Source organism: Tympanuchus pallidicinctus, unplaced genomic scaffold (assembly GCF_026119805.1).
Source record: "Tympanuchus pallidicinctus isolate F22 unplaced genomic scaffold, pur_lepc_1.0 scaffold35, whole genome shotgun sequence".
Classification (NCBI taxonomy): Eukaryota; Metazoa; Chordata; class Aves; order Galliformes; family Phasianidae; genus Tympanuchus; species Tympanuchus pallidicinctus.
This window is the reverse complement of record NW_026294753.1, coordinates 2,190,655-2,213,979: the sequence shown is the minus strand read 5'-3', so window position 1 is coordinate 2,213,979 and position 23,325 is coordinate 2,190,655. Positions and strand designations below refer to the sequence as shown.

Genomic DNA, 23,325 nt, shown 5'->3' with positions numbered 1-23,325 from the left:
CAGAACCGGTCTGAATGTTTGTTTGCAGGACCGGATGTTTGCAGGACGCTGCAGGTGCAAGAAATAAAAGGACCGGGGGGGTGAAGGGGGGTTGTAGGCGGGTTTAGGAGCTGCATGGGTTTGGGGCGCTGAATGGGGCCCAGGGTAATTTGGAGAGATGGGAAAGAAGCAGACGGAGGTTTGACCCCCCCTCAACCTGCCCTAAGGGGAAGGGGCTTCTACAGAGCAGCCTCCTGCTTGTGAGTCGTCGTCCCCCCCCCGTTCCTGGAAAACCAAAGAGATTGGGGGCTTTTGCCCTCTTGCCTGGAGAAGTGAAACCCAGAAACAGAGCAGTGGAGGACTTGGGGAATGTCCCCTAGAGTGTCCCCCCGTGCCTTCTCCCTCATTTGCTTTATTTCCCAGCAGATTCTCCTTTCTCTTGCCCCCCCCCCAGTAGCAATTCCCACTCTTCCTCAGCTCTCGCTTCCCTGCGGGGATTTTTTTTTGGAGCGAAGCCACAGGGGCAGCACTGTAAACACGGGGCAGGGTTCAGCCCTCGGGGGGGAGGGAGGGTGGTTGCACAACGTGCCCCCTGCTCCAGGTCCGAGCAGGGGACGGCAAGATGGGGACAGCGCTGTGCTTGGGGAGCGGGGCTGCGATTTAACATGGATTTAACCCCAAACCCTCCTGCGCTGAGGCTGATCTACAGGGGAAATTTTGCCCTCCAGGTGGGCAGTGACCGCTGCAGCCCCCACCGTCCCGAACCCACGTTGTCCACGAGTGGAGAGGGTGCCGTACCTCCCCTTCCCCCCCCCCATCCCCTCCACCTTCCCCCTTTCGCTTCCAGGATGAAGTTTCCACACTTCGGACCCCCGCCGTGTGCGGTGCAGCTTGTGGAACCCCCGATACTCTGAGTTACATCGGAGCCGGGACGGAGGGGAAAGGGAAGGGGGTGGGGAGGGGGGCGAACAGCGGAGCGCTTCGCCTTTAACCGACGCGGGGAGGGGGGGGGACGGGACGGGCGGCACCGCCCCCACGATGGCGGCAGGGAAGGAACGAGCGAGCGGGCGGGCAGAGGGAGAACCTCCCCGGTGTAACGCGACCGGTGTGCGGGGCGTGGGGTGCTGAGCCGGGGTCCGGGACCCTCCGGTCCCCACCCGTCCCCACCGGCACCGGGGCGCTCCCGTAGGCTCCGGGCGCTTTCCCGGCTCAGCCCCGGCTGCTCTCCCGGTGCGCTCCGGTCTCAGCCCCGCAGCCAACACCTCCCCCCCCCCCCCATCATCGCACCATGCCCGAGCAGCTCAGCGTGGCCGAGTTTTTGGCCGTGACCGGCGAGGATCTGAGCTCCCCCGCAGCCGCCGCCTTCGCATCCAAGTTGCAGAAATGCCGGGGTGCCGTGGGGGCTCTGGAGGAGGTGAGTGGGGTTGGGTTGGTTTGGGGGGGCGGGGGGGTTTGGGCCGCGCTCCCCTCTGAGCGCACTCCTTGATTCTTTATCCCGAGCGCTGCTGGATGCAGCTGTGGGAAAGCAGAGCTGAAGGGATTTGGGGATGGGGGGCTTCTGTTTGTATTGCTCTGAGCGCTCGGGGACCCCCATCCCCCCACAGAGCTGCTTTGGGACCCTGAGCTGTTGGCATCCTCCAGCCCACTGGGTGATATCTTGAGGCCAAGGGCTGCGGTTTGGGGCCAAACCTCCCCGTTTTACAGCCCGACTGGTCCTCCAGCTCTGGGCGCTGCTCGGGGGTTGGCTTTGCCCCCAGCATCACGGCTCACGGCTGAGAGCTTCTATACCCCGATGGGTTGCAGGGCCTCACTGCTCTCAAAGCCAGGGGAGGATTTTTTCTCTCCCCCCCCCCAAAAAGCCCCATCAGTATTGGTGGAGCTCAGGCAGGGTGCATTCATCCCCCTCTCCTTGCTCCTGCCTCCAGCAGAGGCCGTTCCCAGCTGGTCCCACATTCACTGCCAACTTCTCTTAGCAAAGGAATGGCTTTGAAGGGCAGCCAGGGCTTACAGCCCCCTCCTCCCCTTGCAGCCCCCAGGCTGGGAACCCAGGGCTGGATGGTGGGATGGTGTGGGGCATCCCAAATTCTGCTCTTGGCTGGCAAAGGGGAGGCAGCTTCGGGCAGGAGGAAGCAGCAGGAATTTCACTTGGCTGCTCAGCTTCCCCGGGGAGGCTGTGATTTGGGGGAAGGGAGATGGGGGCTTGTTGGGGGGACTGAGTGCTGGCACTGGTGACAGTGGTTCTGGAGTCTTTGGGGAGAGAGGCTGCAGGGAAGGATGCATCCAGCTGAGCTCTGATCCACCTCATCAGCACCCCATGTTATTGCTGGTGCTTTGGGATGCAGGAGGGAGTGAGGATGCCCACTATGGTGCTGCCAGGTCTGAGCCCAGGCTGTCTCACCAGCACCCCAATGAGCTGAGAGCAAGAGGTCTGTGGGGCTGCTGAGGTCCCCCCCCTTCTGCTTGGTTGTCTGGAGCTGTGCCGTGCCTCAGTTTCCCTCATGGGCTTACAGTGGGCTGCCCAGTCCCCTCCTGAGGGTCTCATGTGTGGTTTTGGGGTAATGGGGGCAGAAGCTGCATCCCATGGGGGCTTGGACTTAGAGGGAAGAGTGGATGCAAGGCATGGGGATCTGGAGGCCGGGTCTCTGTAGGGTGGCTGTGACCATAGAGCTGGTGGCTGCATCCTGCGGTGCCCATCACAGTGTCAGGGCTGCATCCTGCCCCACTCTGCCCCTCACAGCTTTGGGGGGATGCACCCAGCCCCCAGCACTGCTCCTTCTCCGGGCGGCACGGAGGAGGGGGGGGAACCAAAGAATGACCCTATTGAGCAGTGTGTGCTGGGTGAGGGTGGCTGTGCTGCAGGTGCGGGTCCATCCCTCCCTCCATCCCCATAGGGAATCCCTTGTCACCAATGTGGCTCCATTCCCTTCCCCACACTGTCCCTGGTTCTTGCTCTGTGCCGCCCCATGGAGGGGGGTTGCCCCCATCCCAAAGCACTGGAGAGGTTGCGTCCCCCAGATACGCAGTGCCTGTGTGCACCCCCAGCCTCCGGTGCTGCCTCAGTTTCTCCTCCCTGAGGCCGTGCTGGGATGCTGTGTGGTTGAGGGCAGAGCTGTGCCTGGGGACTCGCAGGCATCACTGATGGTGTCACCCCCCCAAACCAGGGGCTGCTCTGCACTGCTCCATGGTACAATAATGAGGAGCACAGAGGCAGCACGGCGCTGCCAGCATGCCCCCCATGGCATCCCAATGAGAGCTCTGGGGGGGCTTCTGCCTTCTGCCTCTCCCTGCAACCCCCTCCCCATCCTGGCAGCTTTCCCCTCGAGGAGGGACCTCTGCACCTCCCAGGAGTGGAGCCAGGCTGACCCCGCTGTCAGGAAACGGACCTTGACATCAGCCCCAAAACCTTCACGGAGAGCAAGAAAGGGAGAGAGAGCTCTTTATTGCAATTCCTCCGCGGTTTCATCCCTCGCCCTTCGCGCTGTTCACGCCCTCCAAATATTTCCAGCCTGTTATCATGCCTCTGCTACCTGCAGCGCAGCCAAGCCACCCTTAACCCTTTCCTGCTGGCTGGAGCTGCTTGCAGGGCTCTGCCCGCCTCTAAGCAGCGTTATGGGGCCAGGGTTGGTGTTGGGTTTTGTTTGCAGCAAGGTATGGGGCTGGGGGAGGCGAGGGGGGGGGGGGGGGGGGGATGCATCTGCAGCCTTGCACGAGGGGATGGCAGAAAGCTGCATCCCTGGCTGTGGGATCTGCGTTGCTTCTGTCCCATCAGCAGGATGTGGGGCTGGGGTTTGGCTCTGCCCCGGGTCCCTGCACAGAGCCGGGGGCCTTGGTGTGCTCCTTATGCTGTGCCGTATGCTATGGGTGCGTGTGCTGGCGTGGCAGGGGCAGCCTGAGGCAGCCCTGCTCCGTGGTGGGATACCTTCATTTTCCCCTTGGTTGGAGTGAGCCCCTGTGGGAGCTCTGGAGGCATTTTCACAGCTGCTGGGAGCTTGGATCCAAACAAATTGGGGTTTCAGCATCCTTAGCACCAATCCTGCCCTGCTGGGTGCCTCCTGTCCCTGTGTTGCGCCCACCCCGCTTGGCAGCACCCCCCAGACTGACGGGGTTTGGTACTTTGCTTTCTCAGAGCCTGGATGGGGACCAAGCCATACTGCAGAGGATCAGGAAATACGTGAAAGCCATCCACGTCTCCGGGCTCAGTAAGTGGGGCTTTGAGGGATGTTGGGCATCCCTGCTGTGGGACAATGCCATCCTCCGGTGGTGGCCCTGGGAACGTGGGGACTTGTCCCATGCAGCCTGGCCTTGGGCTGGGGTGCCCTGTTTGGCTGAAAAGGGTTTTAGCAAAGGAAATCTTGGGACAGTGGTTCAAGGGAGCATCGCTGCCATCCTCTGCTCCGAATCGCAGCTCTGCTGGGATGGATGGGGATGCGGTGCTGGTGCCGGTGGCACTTGGCAGCGTGGTCTCACTGTGTCCCCTACCCCCAACCCTGGCACAGCCCACGTGGAGAACGAGGAGCAGTACAGTGAAGCCCTGGAGAACTTTGGCAACAATCACCTCTCGCAGAACAACCACGAGCTCTCCACTGGCTTCCTCAACCTGGCCGTCTTCACCCGTGAGGTCACCGCGCTCTTCAAGAACCTGGTGAGCACAGGAGGGGAACCATGCAGCCCTGCATGGCCCTCCCCATCCCACCGTGCTGAGGTGACCCCATGCATCCCACCTTGGCCCTCCCCATCCCACCGTGCTGAGGTGACCCCATGCATCCCACCTCGGCCCTCCCCATCCCACCGTGCTGAGGTGACCCCATGCATCCCACCTCGGCCCTCCCCATCCCACCATGCTGAGGTGACCCCATGCATCCCACCTCGGCCCTCCCCATCCCACCGTGCTGAGGTGACCCCATGCATCCCACCTCGGCCCTCCCCATCCCATCCTGCACTCAGGGTCGCACTTACAGGACACCCCATTCCCCCTTTGCTGCATTTTCCCTCTCTGTCTCAAGGCACCAACGCTGTGCTTTGCCATGCGGTTGGAACTGGGGGTTTTTTTTGGTGTTTTTTTTTTCCCCCCTTTTCTTTCTGTTTTTATTTTTTTCACATCTCTGATCTCTCTTGCCAAGAAATAAATCAAAGCCACGCCGAGCCGCGCAGTGGGGCCGTGGGGAGCAGCAGAGGCAGCTGGAGGGGGCTGTGCTCTGCCTGGCGTCTCTTTGCTCCAAACCAACTTCTTATTTCACTTTTCCCCAGCACTGTGAGCTCAAGATCTGGGATCCTGTTTTTGTGCTGGGTGGGATTGGAGGCAGCTGGCCCAGCACGCTTGGGGCACCCCGTGCTGCATTCCTGCCGCTCTCCTCTCCAACCCCTTTTCTGAACTCCCCCCTCCTAAAATGGGGTCTGTAGCCTTTGGCTGTGCTTAAGGAACAGATTTGTTGTTGCTGCCCTTCCCCCAGCAGGAATTTCAGATTTCGGCATCCTCCTCTCCCAGTTACCCCAGCATGGGCCTCTCTGCTCCTCTCCTTCTCCATCCCATCTCATCCATCCCAGCCGGAGCCCCGCAATCCATGGGCTCCATGGGGAACCCTATTCAGGGAAGGAGCTGAACCGGTTCCCTGGCTGAGGGCAGTGCAGCATCACACCCCACGTGCTGCAGCCGTGGGAACAGCTGCCCACAACCCCAACCCCTCCTGGGGCTGCGGGGTCCCTATCCCTGCACACCTGGAAGGATGCACCCCGTTTCCCATCCTTCAGGGACAGATCCTGCCCCCAGAGCTGGGCTTCTCTTGCGAGCAAAACCCCACCGGGAACCCTTTATAAGGGCGAGCAGGATTGTTTTGTGGCGTTGGAGCTTCCTATCTGATGCCACCGCTGTGCAAAAGGCCGTCAGCATTGCGCTGAGCCCTGCTGGGTCATCCCGAGCTGCTCTAACAGCCCCCCCAGATCGATGCAGCCCCGTGGGCTCGAAGTCAGAGGTGGGCACTGAGACAGCCCTGCCCCCCTGCCCAAGGAGGGGACACCTTGGGAAGCTGTGTGACGTCAGGAGGGCTCTGGGACCTGCGGCACTGCGGGATGCGGGGGGACGGGGCGGTGATGGGGGGGGAGCAGCTCTGGTTCTGGCAGCCGCAGCGCTGATGTGGTTTGTGGGAAGGGCTGCACGTCAGACATCTTGCAGCCAGCTCCAGCAAGCCCCAGCCTGCTCCGCCAGCAGCTCCCAGCCTGCTTAACCCTTCCTGGGGCAGCCGCTGAGCTGGGAGGGTCCCAGCTAGAAAGGACCCTGCGCTCTGGTGTGGGGACACTTTGGGGTAACCCTGTGCCCATCTCTCCCCTTTCCAGGTGCAGAACCTGAACAACATCGTCTCCTTCCCCCTGGACAGCTTGCTGAAGGGGCAGCTGAAGGACAGCCGCATGGTGGGTCCCCATTGCATGCTCCTTGGTGTGGGGAGGCACAGCCTTTGAGGATCTTTTGGGAGACACAGTGATGCAAAGCAAAGTGTCCACGCCTGGGCACTGCTTGGGTGCCACCAGGTCACTGCCTGTCCCTTCGTCACCTCTAAGAGCTGCCGTCCCCTCTCTCCTTTTGCCACAGGACTCCAAGAAGCAGATTGAAAAGGCCTGGAAGGATTACGAGACCAAAGTGTAAGCAACCCACTTCCTCCAGCAAAATCCACCTAATCCCCCTCTGCACAAAGGCGTTTTGTCCCTTACGGGTTCTGCTCCAGCCTTGCCCAGCTGGAGAGGCTGGGGATGCTTTTGGTCCATCCCTGCCCCATCCCAACTCTTCTGCAGCTCCAAAGGGATCCCCCTGGTGCAGGGCCATCCCCAAGGTCCCCTCTGGTGCAGGTCTGCCCCCAGCCCAGCTTCGTGTCACCCTGCAGGGGGAAGATGGAGAAGGAGAAGGAACGTGCCCGCTTGGCGGGGGTCATCCAGGCCGAACCGTCTGCAGCAGAGGTGGCAGAGGACACACAGAAGGAGCGGAGGCTCTTCCAGCTCCACATGTGTGAGGTGGGGGCTGCGCGGGGGGGTTGGGGAGCGCTGTGCTCAGAGTGGTGAAGGGAAGCTGGAGTCGTTTCCCATCCCCACCATGGAAGCAGTCCCACGTAGACACGGTGCAGGATGCTCATCTGTCCCCATCCATAATGTTTCCTTGCAGGGTCCTGGCTCGAGGACCCTGCTGTCCCTTCCTTGGGGATGTGGGTCCAATTGTCACCATGGAGTCATGCAGTCGCAGACTCCTGGTGACTGCCCCCACCTCCCCTGGGTCCTGCTCCCATGCAAAGCCACAGCCTGGCGTCTGGGGCAAAAAGCAATCCTTACTGTTAACCCCCCCCAAAAAGAAGCACTTTAATTTTGCTGTTTGCACTGTTTGCCCAAGCAGGGAGGCTCACGAGTGTCCCCAGGTACCGATGGTACAGAGACCCAGTGCCACCCGCTCTCCCCAGCACTGTCCCCTCCCATCAGGGAGCACAGGGCAGGGTGCAGGGGAGGAGGCTGCACCCGCTCCAGGGTCGGGGCTGCTGCTGGGGCTGGGCCTGATGAGTCACTGCTTTGAATAGCACCACTGTGAAATAAATAACAGCACATGGAAACGCGGCCCGGGCTGGGGAGGGGCTGCTTGCATTGGTCGCCTGGAAGTGGGGTGCAGCTCTGTTGGGGGCTGGCGTGTGGCTGCTGTGCTTGTATGTGGGTTTTGCTGGGGGTGGGGTGCATCTGCCCACACTGCAGTTGGGAGCATCCTCGTGTGGGTCTCGGCCTGCTGTCCCCATCAACCTGGGACATGGGGAGGTCCCCACGAGGTCACTGTCACCCATGTGCTTCTCCAGCTATGGGAAATTGTCATCATCCCTCCTGCTCCCTGCAGCTGGGACATGGGGTGACCCATGGGCTCCATCCCACTGCTGTTCCCCCATGGAAACCCCCACAGCTGATGCTGGCTGCCTTCTGCACCACTCACCTCTGAAATCACAGCACAGGGAGCGGGGGGAGCCCAGCCCACAGCTGTGTGGGGTTGCAGCCCAGCTCACAGCAGGAAAGCTCTGCTTTTGGGGCTCGTGTGCCCCATGGACTCAGGCTCTTTCTGCCTGCAGGTGATGCACAAAACATCACTTTTTTTTCTTTTTTTCTTTTTTTTTCCTCCTCGAACCAAGTTGTGTTTGGGTTATTTATTAACTCCAGAAGCAATCAGCAGTGAGAGCAGCGTGCTCAGCTGCAAGCATTGGGGCCTGCCTCGCTCCTTCAACTTCCCAGGGCTTGGAGGCTTTCCAAAGCCAGCTTTTTGGGGGTGGTCCCTGCCTGCAAACCCACCTCGTAGCTCCGCTCCTTGAAGCCCAGCCAGCAATCTAACCCTCCTGCCCGCAGGGTGAGGGCTGGTCCTCATCCCATTGCCTACAACCAGCTGCTTTCTGCCCCCCCAGTACCTGCTGAAAGCCAGCGAGAGCCAGATGAAGCAAGGGCCAGATTTCCTGCAGAGCCTCATCAAGTTTTTCCATGCTCAGCACAAGTAGGTGCTCATCCCTGGGAGCTTCCCTGGGGCTCTGGGGACGGTCCTGTCCCCATTGTGGGGACTGAGCCACCCCACCGAGCTGTGGGGAGGATTCTGGGCAGGGTTGGTTGCTGTCTGGTTGGGATTGTTGGCTCGGGGAGCTGCAGATGTGCCTGTGAGGGCTGGGGGAAGGGGCTTGGCTGGGGATGTATGCGATGATTTGGTTTTTGGATGGGTTTCCAGGGATGAGTTCAGCTCCGCTGTTAGCTCAGAGCTCGCAGCATTTGGGGCACAGGAATGTCCCCTTTTTTTTTTCCTCCTGCTGTACCCTGGGGGTGCTGGGGCCGTGTCGACTTCTCCAGGCAGAAAGGAGCAGTGGCAGTGCCCTCAGCTGGGCTGCCAGGCCCAGGATCTGAACTGTAGCAGAGAGAGATCAGCTTGAGGCCAGTGCTGTCCCAAACACCACAGCCATTTGGGGTACCTCACCTCCACGGACTGGATTTGGGCTTCAGCAGCATCTCTCCATCTCCCATTTGTAGAGGAGCTGCAAACAAGAGCAGCTTCCCCAGGAGGCTGCAGCCATCCCTGCCTCGTCCTCACTAAATAACCTCTTTTTCTCCGTTCTCCCCATTTGCATCTTAATTGCATTGAAATAAATGCCCAGTTTCTTCCAAGACGGCTGGAAGGCTGCCCAGAACCTCTACCCCTTCATCGAGAAGCTGGCTGTGTCCCTCCACTCGGTGAGTCCCCCCCCCACCTCCCATCCATAGGGGATGTGTCCCTGAGCTGCCACCACCCCCCCAGTGACAGCAGCCACCTCCCGTTCCAGCTCCACCAAGCACAAGAGGAGGAGGTGAAGCAGCTGACGCAGACCCGCGATGCGCTGCGCAGCATCCTGCAGCTGGAGAGCAAGGAGGTGAGAGCCAGCTGGTGGGGCCAGGGGGGGCTGGGTGCTCAGTGAGTGCCCTTATCTTGGGGACAGGGAAATGAGAGCCGGGGGACATCCTTGGAGGAGCAGAGCAGGAGGGAGACATCAGTGGGAGGAGGATGTCCATAGGAGAATGTCATTAGGGAGGAGGATGTCCATGGGAACAGAGCAGAAGGGATGCTTGGAGGAGGACATCCATGGTCCTCCTGAGTATCAGGAAGTATGTGTGGAGAGCATGGGGAGCAAGACAACTATGGGAGGACATTGCTGGGAGGAGGCTGTTTATGGGAGCAGTGCAGGAGGGATGCTTGGAGGGGATGGGGAGCTTTGCCCTCCAGAATGAGATCCCCCAGGACTTTGGCCACCTCTACCTCTCTCACAGTGTTTTTTAAATGAGTCTTTTTACTTTTTTTTCTTTTTTTTTTCCTGATGAGCTCAGGAAAACCTGAGCAGGAAGAACTCTGGCAGTGGCTACAGCATCCACCAGCACCAAGGGAACAAGCAGTATGGGACAGAGAAGTCAGGATTCCTGTACAAGAAGAGTGATGGGTGAGGATGAGTGTTATTTACCCTGGCTGCTCTCATGAGAGGCCCCAGAGCTGGGAGACCCCAAAGTGGACTCATTTGGATGAGGGTTTCAGTGTTACCAGGCCCTCAGGAGCAGTTGGTTCTGTCTGGTCTGAAGCTGTGTGCTTTGTAAGGTACAAAAGGTGCAACCCCAGGTCCAGAAAGCCATCAAACCTCTACTGGGTGCTGCTGCAGGTGGTGTGGGGGCAGGTGGATGTGGTTGGTGTTGCGTGATGAGTCCTCACTCCTCCTCCTCTGCCTCAGGATCCGCAAAGTGTGGCAGAAGAGGAAATGCGGTGTGAAGTACGGCTGTCTGACCATCTCCCACAGCACAGTGAGCATCCAACCCCATGTAAACCATAGGGGGAAATCTGGTGCATGGTGGTACGCTGTGCATCCCAAGAGAGCCTGGTTTGCACCATCTCCTGCTGAGTACTGGTGGGAGTTGTGCAGCGTGGGGCTGGAGGATGTTGGGTGGGGGTCCAGTTGTTGCATGGGGTTCAGGATCCCACATTGCGGTGTGGAACCCCAAATTGTGCATGGGGGGAAAGGGGAGGGGGCTGGAAGAAAGAGGTCACCATTCCGCTGCCAGGGGGTTGAGGACATGGGAGGGGACTGGAGCAGCGTGGGGCTGGAGGATGCCAAAAGCCACGCAGCGCTCGCTGCCCTTTGGGAACGTGACTCCGCATCACGTGGAGGCTTTTCTCCATTCAGTCCAAGTGTCCCGTTTGCACCCCGTGTGTCCCAGCAGCCACCAGCTTGTGCTGCGCATCGGTGCAGGTTGGAGGGAGGGAATGGTTTTCTCCATGGGAGCAACGAGGGGGGCGTTGAGGGTCCAGAGGGGCCCAAAGGATCTGGGATGATTTTGGGAGCGTGCTGCCCTCTGGCGGTGGAGGCTGCGAACTGCAGCAGGGACAGAGGATTCCGTGCCCCATCCATCGCCGCGTTCCCATCGCCCGTCCTACAAAGGGACAGGGACCGAGCCTCTGCTTGTCCCAAGAGATGGGGATGGTTGTGTGGTGACACACATCACGTCCCTCATCCTTTAACCCGCTTCTGTCCTGGTGCCTGGCAGATAAACCGTCCCCCTGTAAAGCTGAACCTGCTCACCTGCCAGGTGCGGCCCCACGCCGAGGAGAAGAAGTGCTTCGACCTGGTGACACGTGAGTCCCTGTGTGTGTGTCCACTTGTGGGTCCCTGCAGCAGACCCTGGCCAGGCTGTCCTGGGACACAAGGGCACGTGAACGGTTGTGAACTGGAGACAAAGAGAGGTTGGGTGGCGGTGATGGGAGAGGGAAGTGCTGTGGTTTTTCTAAAGCAGCCCTTTGCAGTCCCTTCTTGCGATTTTGTCCTTTCCTAAATGCCTCGCTCCCCTCTTTCCCCGTCCCTACAGACAACAGGACGTATCACTTCCAAGCAGAGGATGAGCAGGAGTGCGTGGTGTAAGTACTGCGAGCATGCAGAAGCACTGCAGGGCTGCAGCCTTTGCTCCGAGCAGTGCCCTCCTGCATCCCTGCTCTGCTCCCCCTGCTCAGGTGGGTCTCGGTGCTGCAGAACAGCAAAGATGAAGCCCTGAGCAATGCTTTCAAGGGTGAACCGAACGGCGGGGCGGCCTCAGCAGGCAGTGGTGCAGATGGCAGCGTGCAGGAGCTGACCAAGCTGGTCATCAGCGAGGTGAAGAACATGCCAGGCAACAAGCAGTGCTGTGACTGCGGGGCGCCGGGTAGGTTGGGGCTTTGGGATGCAGGGAGAGGTGGGGGGTCGGGAGGTGATGCTGACCCCCCCACACCCCACAGATCCCACGTGGCTCTCCACCAACCTGGGCATCCTGACGTGCATTGAGTGCTCCGGCATCCACCGGGAGCTGGGTGTGCACTACTCCCGTATCCAGTCCCTCACCCTGGACGTCCTCAGCACCTCTGAGCTGCTGGTAAGGGGCTCCCTGCACCTGGGGGGGCCTCGTATCCGCTGGGTATCATCCTCTGCTTGGGGTCTGGGTGCAGATTTCGACCTTCCCCCTCCCTCTGCTCTGCGCCTGCTGCTCGCAGCTGCCCTCATTTTGCCCAGCTGTGACTTACGGTCCCCCATGTGGTGCTGCAGGGATGCAGGAGCCCTGGGAAGTGATGAGGGGATGTTGGCAGACCCCCCCAGCACCCCTTCCCTCCTCTAACAGACCTCTCCTATGAGAGAGGCTCATCCCTGGGGGTGGCGGATGGGAAGATCCTACGTGGATCTGGTGAACTCCCCTCTCTGGGATGAGGAAGGGGCATGGCAGGGGGGCGGGATGTGGGGCTGTGGGGAGGTCCCTCCATGCTTTGTGCTCACTCCCTCTGCCCTATCACCCCAGCTGGCTGTCAGCGTTGGGAACACACGCTTTAATGAAATCATGGAGGCCACGCTGCCCACACAGGACTGCCCCAAGCCCTCAGCTGGCAGCGATATGTGAGTCTGGGGGAGCGCAGGGTGGGTGGATGGGAAGCTTCCTGCCTTGCCCCCCTCCCCTCCCCCCCAAATCCCTATGAGAAAGCTCACAAGATGGGTCACCCCGCTGTCCCCACTGCTCTTTGGATCCTGCGCCTTTTGCAGAGGTCTCTCCCCGCTGTGACGCCATGGGAGGAGGCAGGAAGGTGTGGGGTTCCCACGCTGACGCTGACCTCCCTGCAGGAGCGCACGCAAGGAGTTCATTGTGGCCAAATACATGGAGAGGCGCTTCGTGCAGCGGGGGGGGGCCAGCGAGCCCCACCGCCTCCGGGATGCCATCCACAACCGTGATCTCCTGGCCCTGCTGCAGGCCTTTGCTGAAGGACACGACCTGGCCAAGCCCTTGGCCAGCCCTGAGGGCCAGGTGAGCTGTGTGCATCCCAAACGGTTCCCCAAACCCCATCTCTGAGGGTTCTGCGGGCTGCGAGCATCCTCGGGTTTGGGGTTCTGCCCAACCTGCGGGCTGTGAGCATCCTTGGGGTCAGCCATCCCCTCCCTCCTCGCGGCAGGACGCGGGTGAGCTGGCGCTGCACGTGGCCGTGCGCTGCGCGGACCGATCGTCCCTTCCGCTGGTGGATTTCATCATCCAGAACGGGTGCGTCCCACCGTGTCCTACTGCCACCCTGGATGGCACTGGAGCATCCCCACGAGGTGCTGAGCTGCTCCTGGCTCTGTGCAGGGGGATGCTGGACCGGGTGACGCAGGATGGGAACACGGCGCTGCATTACGGAGCGCTCTACAACCAACCCAACTGCATCAAGCTGCTGCTGAAGGGCAAAGCCGCCTTTGGGATGGGTATGGGGCTGGGATGTGGGGGTTGAGGGGTCGGGGGCAGCAGGGTGCTCTCCAAGCTGCAGCCCCCATCCCCTTTCCGTAGTGAACGCAGCGGGTGAGACGGCGCTGGATGTGGCACGGAGGCTGAAGCACAGCGAGTGCGAGGAGCTGGTAGGGGGGGCACGGGGATGGGCTGGTGCACGGGGAGGGGGCGCCCTGGACCCCCCCACACCTCCCACCCTGTGCTGAGACCCTGCTGTGGTGCAGCTGGAGCAGGCGCAGGCGGGGAAGCTCTCCCTGCAGGTCCACGTGGATTACGACTGGGAGCCACCCCAGGAATACACCTATGACAGCGAGGATGAGCTGGAGGAGAAGGTGGCAGTGATGGGGGGCAGGGAGGGGAGACCCTGTGGGCACAGCAGTGGGATGGAATGGGGGGCAGGAAGGGGTGTGGGTGGGGTAGGGAGGAGCAGGAGGGTGTGGGGGTAGAGAATTGGGATGAAACAGTACAGGTAGGATGGGGGAGGCTGTAGGGGTGCAATGGTACAGATGGAGCAGGAGGGTGTAGGGGTACAGAATGGGGGGTGAAATAGGGCAGGTGGGTTGGCTGGGGGCTGTATGGGGGAAGAATTGGGGTGCAGTGGTGCAGGTGGATTTTTGGGGCTGTAGGAGTGCAGAATTGAGGTGCAGTGGTGCAGGTGGATTTGGGGGGGGCTATAGAGGTGCAGAATTGGGGTGTAGTGATGCAAGAAGCCCACCAGCATCTCTGGGTCTGGCCATAGGTGAGCCCCCTGCAGCGTTCATTCAAGGGCCCCTCACTGCTGGCTGCCAGCCCCCCGCCCACCTGCCCCCCCCCACCACGCTGGAGCTGCGCAGGGATGGACATCACCAACCAGACCTACGAGAGCATCCTGGTGGCTTCGCGTCCCGCACCGCGCCGGGCGCACAGCGAGGAGCTGCCTCCTCCCCTGCCCCTTAAAAACCCCACCCGGGGCGGCCCCCGCTCTAAGCACAGCCCCACGGGTGAGTCTGAACCGGGGGAGGGAACCCGTGGGTGCCGTGCCGCCAGCCTCGCTGTCCCCATCATGTCCCCATCATGTCCCCGTTGTGTCCCCCACCCCAGAGCGCCCCGAGCTCCCCCGGCAGACGTCAGAGCCGCACTTTGCTGGTTTGACGGAGACCCCCGCGCCGCGCAGCCTCTCCTCTTCCTCGTCCTCATCCTCCTGCAGCGCGGGGGCTCTGGAGGGCACAGCTCTGCCCCCCCCGGCTGCCAGCACCCGCAGCCCCCCCGAAGCGCGACGGGCGGCGTATTGGGAGACGCGCTCCGAGACGGAGAGCGGAGGAACACGGAGGGGGACGGAGCTGAGCGGCCCCTCCCCCGGGCAGCCCCCGCCGGGTGCTGTGACCCCCGATGTCACTCCCGTCAAGTTTGGGTAGGGGTGCATTTATGGGGGATGTTGGGTGGGGGTCCAGTCGTTGCATGGGGTTCAAGATCCCACATTGCGGTGTGGAACCCCAAATTGTGCATGGGGGGAAGGGGGAGGGGGGGGCTGGAAGAAAGAGGTCACCATTCCACTGCCAGGGGGTTGAGGACATGGGAGGGGACAGGAGCAGCGTGGGGGATGGGGGGGGATGGGGGGGGATGGGGGTTGTCCCTGGAGGTGACACAGGTCCTTAAGGGGGGACACCAATAGGGCCAGATGGGAAGTCACCACATTTTGTTCTATTCCTTTTTGGGAACGGTTTGAGGGAGGGTGGGGGCTGCTGGTGGCTGTCAGCCTTCCCCCCTCCCCCCCCCTTATAATAAAACTCCTCCATCACCACCTTTAGTGACACCCTACTCCCTTGGGTCCCATCGTGGTGGGGGGCAGACAGGGGATGGGGGGAGGGACTGAGGCGGTCCCCAATGTCCCCTCAGCTCTGAGAGCACCCGCTCGTACCGGCGCATCAGCGGCATGGTGGGCAAAGCCACCCCCCCCCAGAGCCCCGAGGACCCCACACCCAGCAAGGTGCCCCCCGTGCCCATGCCTCGACGCTTCGCTCCGGTAGGTGTCACAACTTGTGGGGGAGGGCAGGGGATCACAGGGGGTACAATAGGCAGGGGAGCATCCTTGCTGCTCTTTTTTGTGGATGGAGGGATTGGGGGGGGGTCCCATCTAATGTGGATATGGGGTGGGGGTGCTGCTGCCCCCTCCCCCTCACTGACCCGGTTCCTGCTGCAGGCCAAGGGGAGGCAGAAGAGGGTGAAGGCAGTGGTGGACTGCAAGGGGGACAAGGCACGGGAGCTGACCTTCTCCAAAGGGGAGGTGATTGTGGTGACACGGGAGGAGGATGAGCAGAGCTGGGTGAGCACTGTGTGCCACGGCCCCCCCACCCCGCTGTCCTTGCATTCCCTTCCTTCTGGAGCATGCTGCTGGGTGATGCCCCATCTAGGGGGTCACCTGGATGATGGCTCTCTCCCTGTGATGCACAACGTGACCCCCACCCCCCGTCCCCCCCCTCTCTGCACCCCCAGGTTGGCTTCATTGAAGGTGACGGCTCCCGCACTGGTGTCTTCCCCGCCAGCTTCGTTCACCTCCTGCAGGACTGACTGCATCCCCATCGCCTTCTCCATCCCCACAGGGTTGGTGGCACACAGGGTGGGCTGTGGCCATCCTCAGTCCCCTCTCTGCTGCCATCCTCTCCTCCTGGCATCGGGTCCATGACATGGCACCGTGCTGGATGCTGCCCTCCAGGGGTCTTGGGGACCCCTGTGTTGGGAAGACCCCTCTGGATGGCGGTTTTGGAGAGCCCGAGGGCTGCCACCCCCCTGTGGCTGTCGGGCAGAGAATGGAGAGGCTTGCTGCACTGGTGGCATAAGGTTTGTGGGCTCGGCCCATCCCAGGGCTGCAGGGATTTGGGGCTGGGGGCTGCCCTTCACCCTCCTTTCCCTGAGGGGGGAGATGGAATGCGGCCCCCAGTCCCCATCCTACAGGGGTCAGCTGCCGTGTGCCACCTCTACCATAACTGTGAAGTGGTTGCAATTGGTAGGAAACAAATCAGGCTTTTCTCCATCATTTTAGGGATTTGAGGGGAGGAGGGGGGGGGTTGCAGCTACAGCCTGCCCCCACTCCCTGTCTCTGAGAGCCCTCCAGGGCAGCAGGGCTGGAAGTGCCTTAACACCTCTCCAAAACCCCCACCAACCGTCCTTTAGGTGGGTGCTGGTCACCGCCTGGCTGTGGGGATGTCAAGGTTGGGGGGAAATGAGGGGTGCTCCATGGGGGCCCTGCTGCAGCTGCTTTCTGGGACCAACATTCCCCCATCCCTGTGATTTATCCTCATCCCCCGGACGTTTCATCTCAAAGAAAGAAAACTTTCTGTGTTTGTTTGTTTGTTTTTCATGTTCGCTCTCTCTCATTTCTAATAAAACCATCATTTTTTAATAAGTGCCCTGTGTGCAGCCCCCTGCCCTCTCCTCCCTCCCCCTCATTGGGTGATGTCCTTCCATCCTGATGCTGGGGTCTCTATTGGGACAGCAGGGGTGGCAGCAGGGAGCCGGGGCGCGCAAGCAGCACCAATGGCTGGCCGTGTGTCTGCATTGCAGCAGCATCCTTCCCTCCCAGCTCCCTGCTCTGCCTTTGCTCGGTGGATGGACTCCGGGCTGCGGAAACACCAACAGCACCTCAGCGCGGTGCTGCGCCATCCCTGCAGCTCAGCCCCAGCCGTGCTTCCTTGGGGCCGTCGGTGCCTCAGGGCAGCGCTGCCACGGGCTGAAGTCCAGGCTCTGTGCACCGCGCAATGTTTGCAGCAAGTTGCATCAAGCCTGCGTGGCTCCGGGCGGCACAGAGGCCACGTCCCAGCACCCTGCCAACGCCAACCCTGTGCTCCAGCACCTCCTGGAGCCCCCTGAACCTCCCGGCCCCAAAGGGCGCAGCGTCCCCATCGCATCGCCTCCCCCAGCACGGCAATCTTTGTCCCGCTTTGCTCTGGGCTATATTTAGCCCTGCCCCGTGCTATTTCGCTTGCCTGGCAGGAGTTTGTAACTGGTCGGGACAGCCACACCTCCTTTCTGCTTTCCTCCCTTGCTTTCCTTCCTTCTCTTTTCCCCTTTTCCTCTCCTTGCTCCGCTCCGTGCCGCTGCCCCATGCCCGCTGCGCCCACCTCGCACCCGCACCGCGGCCACCAGCTGCAATTTGCTCCTGCAACCATCAAAGCCTGGAACGTTGCGAGCTCCCAGCATGGGGCCTGCTGAGGAGCTGGTCCGGATTGCCAAGAAATTGGATAAGATGGTGGCCAGGAAGAGCACGGTAAGGCAGGCGAGTGCAAGGTTTGCACAAGCGTGCAGCCCTTGTGCCTATTGCAACAAGGTGTGCAATATTTGCACCTTTGTGCCTGTTTGCACGTGGGTGCAAGGTTTGCTTGTCTTGCCTATTGGGACACGTGTGCAATCTTTGCAGGCTTGTGTGAGCGTGTTTGGAGGGTGCAGCAAGGCTTGGGATGAGGAAGGGAGGAAAAGCACAGGTTTTCCCAAGGCGGGGTGGGAGGAGGAGGAGGAGGGAGCTTTGCTCTGCCTCCGCTGCTGTTGCTCACAGCGCAGGGAGTGCTGAGCACCCCAGGGTGCTGGCCCAGCACAAGCCTGTGGACCTGGAGCAGGCATCCATGGGTGCACCCCATTGCTTGAGGTCATGGGGATGGGGTGTCGGGGGGGTGGGGGTCCTGGGTGAGGACTGGTGGCTCTGAGCACCCCTTGGTGTGGGAGCGGTGTGGGTGACAGGTGCTTGGAGCCCAGCCACCAGCACCCAGAGTGGGTTAAGGCTGGTACCAGGAGCTCAGCAGTGTGCAAAGAACTGAGCAGGGGGTGGGAGCAGCACCCCAAGTGCAGCTGTGCCTTTTGGAACCATGCAAAGGGATTTGATGCCATGACCCAGCCGTGCTCCCTGTGCACCAGGGGAGGACCCAGTGGTGATCCGGTTCCATGGGGGGGGAGGAATGGAGGAGAGCCTAGCCCTCAAGGTTAATATTTGACTGTTCCAACCGGACTTTGCCCTGGCAAGGCACGGGCTGCCCTGTGAGGCTCATGGAAGTGCCATCCCCCCAAACTCTGTGCTTTTGGGGATGCTAAAAATGCAACAACTCAGACTCCTTGGCAGCCACGTGGGCAGTTTGCTCTTCCTTTTGCAATTACCCTTCTCTGCAATTTGCCTTGCTGGAAATGACCCCAATGCTCACAGGTGACCCTGCCCAGCCTCAGGCTGTAGTTTCAGCCCCCCAGCCCTCCTGCTTTAGCCCACTTTGGGGACAGGACGGAGCTGGAGGACAGCATGAGGATGTCCCCTGAGCTGGGAGCTCTGAGCACTACAACTCTGTCATGCTACCTGCACCCTCCATCTGTTCCTGCAGCTCTAAAAATAGCAGGGAGGAAGATGACTCCATGCAGAGCCATGCTGGGATATATATAACCCCACAGGCACCCTGTGCCCGAGGGCCAGGCTGGGAACCTGGTGCCATGTGGCCCTTGGGGATGCACTGCTATCCCCAGCCTTTCCCATGGGTGCAGGTTTGGGTTTGATGGGAGCGTCGCTGGTGGTGGACATGCAGTCCCAGTCACTCCAGGCACCCCTTCGGTGTCTCCACTTTGATGGTAGGACCTCTATGGGTCTTGTGTTCCTTCCCCTGCCGTAGGAAGGGGCTCTGGACCTGCTCAAGTCTCTCACCGGTTACACCATGACCATCCAGCTGCTGCAGGTGAGAGGGGTCGGGGGATCCTGGAGGGATGGTGGCGCTCATCCCAGCACTGCCACCTGGGGAAGGTGACCCTAGAATGTCCATCCCCAGACCACGCGCATCGGGGTGGCCGTCAACTCGGTGCGGAAGCACTGCTCGGATGAGGAGGTGGTGGCCTCTGCCAAGATTCTCATCAAGAACTGGAAGAGACTGCTGGGTGAGAGGGGCAGAAAGCCCCCCCAAAATGCCTGCAGTGGGGTCTTGGTGCCCCCAGCCCCACATCCCACACTGGGGTGAGGTTTGGTGTGTGCTGTGCCTGTGACCCCCACTCCGTCCCCAGAGTCCTCTGCCCCCCCAAAGAAGGAGAAGGACGCAGATGGGGAGAAGGAGAAGAAGGAGAAAGAGAAGAGGTTGGATGTCCCCAGTCCCAGTGAAGGGGTGAACTCCCAGCCAGCAAAGCACCCCAAGAACCCGACCGAGAAGCACAGAGAGAAGCACAAGGAGAGGTGTGGGGTTCAGTGCCACAGAACCAGGATTTCCCTTTCCTTGTGCCAAAGTGGGGGCTGTTCTGGGGCTGCTTGCTGAGCCACCCCACTCTCTCTGTCTGCAGGAAGCCCAGCAAGTCCAGCTCCCACGCAGCCCCCACAAAGGGCCACCCCTCTGACCCCAACCCAGAGAGGTACGTACCAACCTCCCCCTGATTGCTGGGCACTCCGGGGGGGCTGTGGAGCACTTTGCTGATGGGGCTGGGCAGGACCTGGTGACACGGGGGTGCCGGGAGCTGAGAGCATCTCCCAATTTCCTTTTGTGCTTTGCCTTGAAGGGAGCCCAGCGCCGGGCGGAGCCCCACTGCACCCTCGAAGAAATCACCTCTGGATGGCAAGAAGGAGAGGTGGGGGCCCTGGGTTGGGCTGGGGGGGACTCCAGACCCACCACTCGGTCCCTATTGCTGTGCACTGACACTGGGCTGCTCCTGCCAGGAGGGACTCTGCCGACTCGCGGTCCTCAGCCGCATCTTCCTCTTCCTCCCCACAGAAGAGACCCTCAGGAGAGAGGTACGGAGGGGGCACCCCCAGCTCTGCATCTCCCAGAGATGGGCTCAGGGATGGGCGCTGTGGCGGTGGTGGCTGCCGGTGCCAACATCCCCACGCCTGGCACTGCTGGGGGTGCTCTGACCGTGGGACAGGTTTGCATGCCCCGTTGCTGGTGTTACCGCTGCCGTCCCCCCCATGTCACCCCCAGGAGACCCTCAGTGGGTGCCAACCCCTCGCCAGCTCCCAACAGCTCCCGGCGCAGCTCCAGCGACAGCAATGGAGACAGGTAGGACCCATCCGTCCCCCCATCCAGAGGCTGCCGTGCCCCCCAAGCTGTGCGGGATCCCAAATCCTCCCCATGCCTCCACAGAGCCAACAGCAGCAAGGGCAAAGCGGAGACACCACGGACCCCCAGCAGCCCCTCCTTCTCACCCAGCATCTGCCTCCTGCCCCCCTGTTACCTGACCGGGGACTCCGTGAGGGACAAATGCATTGAGATGCTGACGGCCGCGCTGCGCATGGATGGTGAGTGGGATGGGGGCGAGGGGTGTTTGGCCCCAAAGGGGAGGAAAAGGACATGCTGGGGGGATCTTGGTGAGGGATCTGGATGTGGTCATTGGAAGGGGTTAAGTTTTTGGAAGGACAAAGTTTTGGGCAGAGCCCCTGATAAGTTTCCATTGAGTTTCCATTGACTTTCCCACTGTGTGTCCCATTGGGTACCTGTTGGGTGCCCTATTGTGTGTCCCATTTTGTGTCCCATTGGGTGCCTCCCTGGGTGCCCCGTTGGGTGCCCCATTGGGTGCCTCATTGCATTTCCCATTATGTGCCCCATTGGGTGCCCCATTGAGTTTCCCATTGAGTTTCCACTGGAGGTTCCCCATTGGCTGCTTTGTTGGAGCTCTGTGGGTGCAGGATGAGGCCCTTCTGCTTCCAACCCCATCGTCACCCCCCTCCTCTCCCTGCAGATGACTACAAGGAGTTTGGTGTCAACTGTGAGAAGATGGCATCCGAGATAGAAGACCATATCCTTTGTGGTTCCCAGGCTGCTGCTGCTGCGGGGTCCTGGGGTGGGGGACAGGGACAATGTGGTAGAAACAGGGACAGGAATGGAGACAGGGACGAGAACAGGGTGTGAGGAGTGCTGCCAAGGCCTGCCTGGCCCCGCTGCCTGCAGAGGGAGCCCGGAGCCCATACTAAAGGCTGATGCTGAGCATCCCCAGCCTGCTCCATCCCATATGATCCCACCCTGGTGCTGCTTGTCCCAAATCCCTCTGCTTGGGGACCTGTCTTTCTCCTTAGGGAATGAAATAAGCGCCCCTTCCCAAGCCCAAGGCATCCTTACTGCTGTTGGGTGCCGGGTTCTGGTCCAGTGCAGCACTGGGCTGTTCCATTCTACTGGGACAGGGCCACCTCCTGATCATCCCCAACTTCATGCTTTGGGGTCTCCCCCTCGGCCACAATCAACCCCAGAGGCCATTCCTCCTTCAGAAATTTGCTTCCCTTGACTGGCCCCACATATCTTCCAGGAGTTGAAGAGCACGGACATGAAGTATCGCAACCGGGTGCGGAGCAGGATCAGCAACCTGAAGGACCCCAAGAACCCCAACCTGCGGAGGAACGTGCTGTGCGGGGCCATCGCGCCCGCCCTCATTGCCCGTATGACCGCCGAGGTGCACAGAGCTGTAGGGTTGAGGATGGGGTGCTCCATCCCCTGGGTGGGTTTGAGTCCTTCAGCAAGCGCAGAGCCCGGGATCGGGTTGGATATTAGGAAAAACCCAACGGCAGGGCACTGGAACAGGAGGCTCGGGGAGGTGGTGGGGTCACTCTGGAGGTGTTCAAGAGCTGTGGAGATGCGGCAGTTGGGGGCATGGGTTCACAGAATCACAGAATTGTAGGGGTTGGAAGGGACCTCCAGAGATCATCGAGTCCAACCCCCCTTGGCTGGGTTGGTTGGGTTGGACTGGGTCATCTGGGAGGTCTTTTCCAGCCTGAATGCTTCTACGAGTGGCCACGGTGGGGATGGACTGACGGTTGGACTTTATGACCTTAGAGGTCTTCTCTGATGGCCCTCAGCCCAAATCCTGCAGAGACAGGAGGATGAAGGCCTACGGGGGTTGGCACCCATGGGTGGTGACCAAAAGGTGCTGACCTGGTCCCCTTATGGCAGGAGATGGCCAGCGACGAGCTGAAGGAGCTGCGCAATGCCATGACCCAGGAGGCCATCCGTGAGCACCAGATGGCCAAAACGGGCGGCACCGTCACCGACCTCTTCCAGTGCGGCAAGTGCAAGAAGAAGAACTGCACCTACAACCAGGTGAGCCCCAGAGCTCCTCACACCCAGGGAAACCCAGAGATTTAGGGGAATCGTCAACGTCTGCTGACACGGCCGCCCGCCCCCTCTCCAGGTGCAGACACGCAGTGCTGATGAGCCCATGACGACGTTTGTGCTGTGCAATGAATGCGGGAACCGCTGGAAGGTGCGTAATGGGCTGGAAGGGGGGCTCAGCATCCCCCCAAAACCTCCCCTGTCTCATTTTAGGACGCTGGTCCCCCTCGTTGCCCCCAAAGCCCATTGTGGGCAGTGATGTGGTGCGGCCACACCGTGTGCTCACAGGACCCCAAAGCGGGGGTGGCAGGGCCTCCCCAGCACCTCCCAGCAGTGGGACCGGCTGCCCCCAACCCTGGGCTCTGCTTCCTTTGCAGTTCTGCTGATGACGCCCAGTGGGGCTGGAGGGGACGCGACATGGATGGGACGTGGTGACAGAACATTGGGGTGGAAATGAGAAGCAATGGGGTGGCCCCAGCCCCTCTCCCCCCCCCCCTCCTCCCCACTCCCCATCCCATTGCACTGCGTTCCCTAGAGCCTCCCACTGGTTTGCTCAGGAAGAACCCAATGAGTTTGAGCCTTTTGTACTGGGAACCTGGATTGGTGTGGTTTGGTTTGGGGGCAGGAGGAATGCTGCCCCATGGATGTAGGGCTGGGAAAGGGCCCCAAGCCCTTCCTTCCCCTTGTCCTGTGGAGTGCAATGGGAGGACATGGAGGTTGCTGCATCCCTCTGCTCCATGCCACATGGACTGTCCAGCCTGCACCTTGGGAAAGAAGAAAGGATGGGAGGAGAAGAGCGGAAAGAAAGACTCCAGCTATGGCAATAAAAGCATGAGCTGTCTCTAGCACCGAGTGCTTTCTGAAGGGAAAATCAGTGCCCGTGCCTCAGTTTCCCCCAGTTGCTCCTCTGCCGTGGGGAGGAGGTGAGGTGGGATTTAGCTCTGCATTGGGTTTGCATGGCCAGAGGTGGGGGGTCTCCATGGGCAGAGTGTTTGGGGGAGGGGAAGCACATCTCCAAAGGCTCAAGGATATTTATTGCCAGATTTGGATGCTATTA

General features: G+C 60.9%; 2 protein-coding genes across 3 annotated transcripts; both read left to right on the top strand.

The window, feature by feature from the left end:
* The first annotated feature begins 1,008 nt into the window (after positions 1-1,008).
* ASAP3 (ArfGAP with SH3 domain, ankyrin repeat and PH domain 3) lies at positions 1,009-16,630 on the top strand. Its single transcript, XM_052699117.1, has 26 exons — positions 1,009-1,393; positions 4,106-4,178; positions 4,476-4,621; positions 6,310-6,384; positions 6,563-6,612; positions 6,852-6,978; positions 8,388-8,473; positions 9,120-9,195; positions 9,285-9,371; positions 9,823-9,932; positions 10,215-10,284; positions 11,026-11,113; positions 11,344-11,392; positions 11,486-11,673; positions 11,747-11,880; positions 12,298-12,392; positions 12,615-12,795; positions 12,941-13,026; positions 13,111-13,226; positions 13,309-13,376; positions 13,473-13,580; positions 13,988-14,228; positions 14,329-14,638; positions 15,124-15,250; positions 15,428-15,550; positions 15,721-16,630. The coding sequence occupies exons 1-26, from the start codon at positions 1,268-1,270 to the stop codon at positions 15,793-15,795; spliced, it is 3,015 nt and encodes a 1,004-aa protein (XP_052555077.1). The 5' UTR covers positions 1,009-1,267; the 3' UTR covers positions 15,796-16,630.
* Positions 16,631-17,048: 418 nt separating this feature from the next.
* On the top strand, positions 17,049-23,113 carry TCEA3 (transcription elongation factor A3). 2 transcript variants are annotated; one of them, XM_052699149.1, is made up of 14 exons: positions 17,051-17,491; positions 18,867-18,929; positions 19,020-19,125; positions 19,249-19,414; positions 19,519-19,587; positions 19,732-19,800; positions 19,889-19,963; positions 20,151-20,228; positions 20,313-20,467; positions 20,908-20,969; positions 21,463-21,612; positions 22,110-22,256; positions 22,348-22,419; positions 22,646-23,113. In XM_052699149.1, exons 1-14 carry the CDS (start codon positions 17,423-17,425, stop codon positions 22,652-22,654), a joined length of 1,290 nt encoding a protein of 429 aa, XP_052555109.1. In that variant the 5' UTR covers positions 17,051-17,422; the 3' UTR covers positions 22,655-23,113. The 2 variants fall into 2 exon arrangements, with proteins under 2 accessions (XP_052555110.1, XP_052555109.1); XM_052699150.1 differs by lacking the exon at positions 19,519-19,587 and having other exon boundaries at positions 17,049-17,491.
* The last annotated feature ends 212 nt before the right edge of the window (positions 23,114-23,325 follow it).

Bases quoted from the DNA above. Each gene is read 5' to 3' on its own strand.
- ASAP3 (XM_052699117.1), top strand. From the start codon at position 1,268: ATGCCCGAGCAGCTCAGCGTGGCCGAGTTTTTGGCCGTGACCGGCGAG. The intron at 4,622-6,309 runs GTGAGCACAGGA...TCCCCTTTCCAG, and splicing joins CCGCGCTCTTCAAGAACCTG to GTGCAGAACCTGAACAACAT. The intron at 8,474-9,119 runs GTAGGTGCTCAT...ATAAATGCCCAG, and splicing joins TTTTTCCATGCTCAGCACAA to TTTCTTCCAAGACGGCTGGA.
- TCEA3 (XM_052699149.1), top strand. From the start codon at position 17,423: ATGGGGCCTGCTGAGGAGCTGGTCCGGATTGCCAAGAAATTGGATAAG. The intron at 18,930-19,019 runs GTGAGAGGGGTC...GTCCATCCCCAG, and splicing joins TGACCATCCAGCTGCTGCAG to ACCACGCGCATCGGGGTGGC. The intron at 20,468-20,907 runs GTGAGTGGGATG...CTCTCCCTGCAG, and splicing joins GGCCGCGCTGCGCATGGATG to ATGACTACAAGGAGTTTGGT.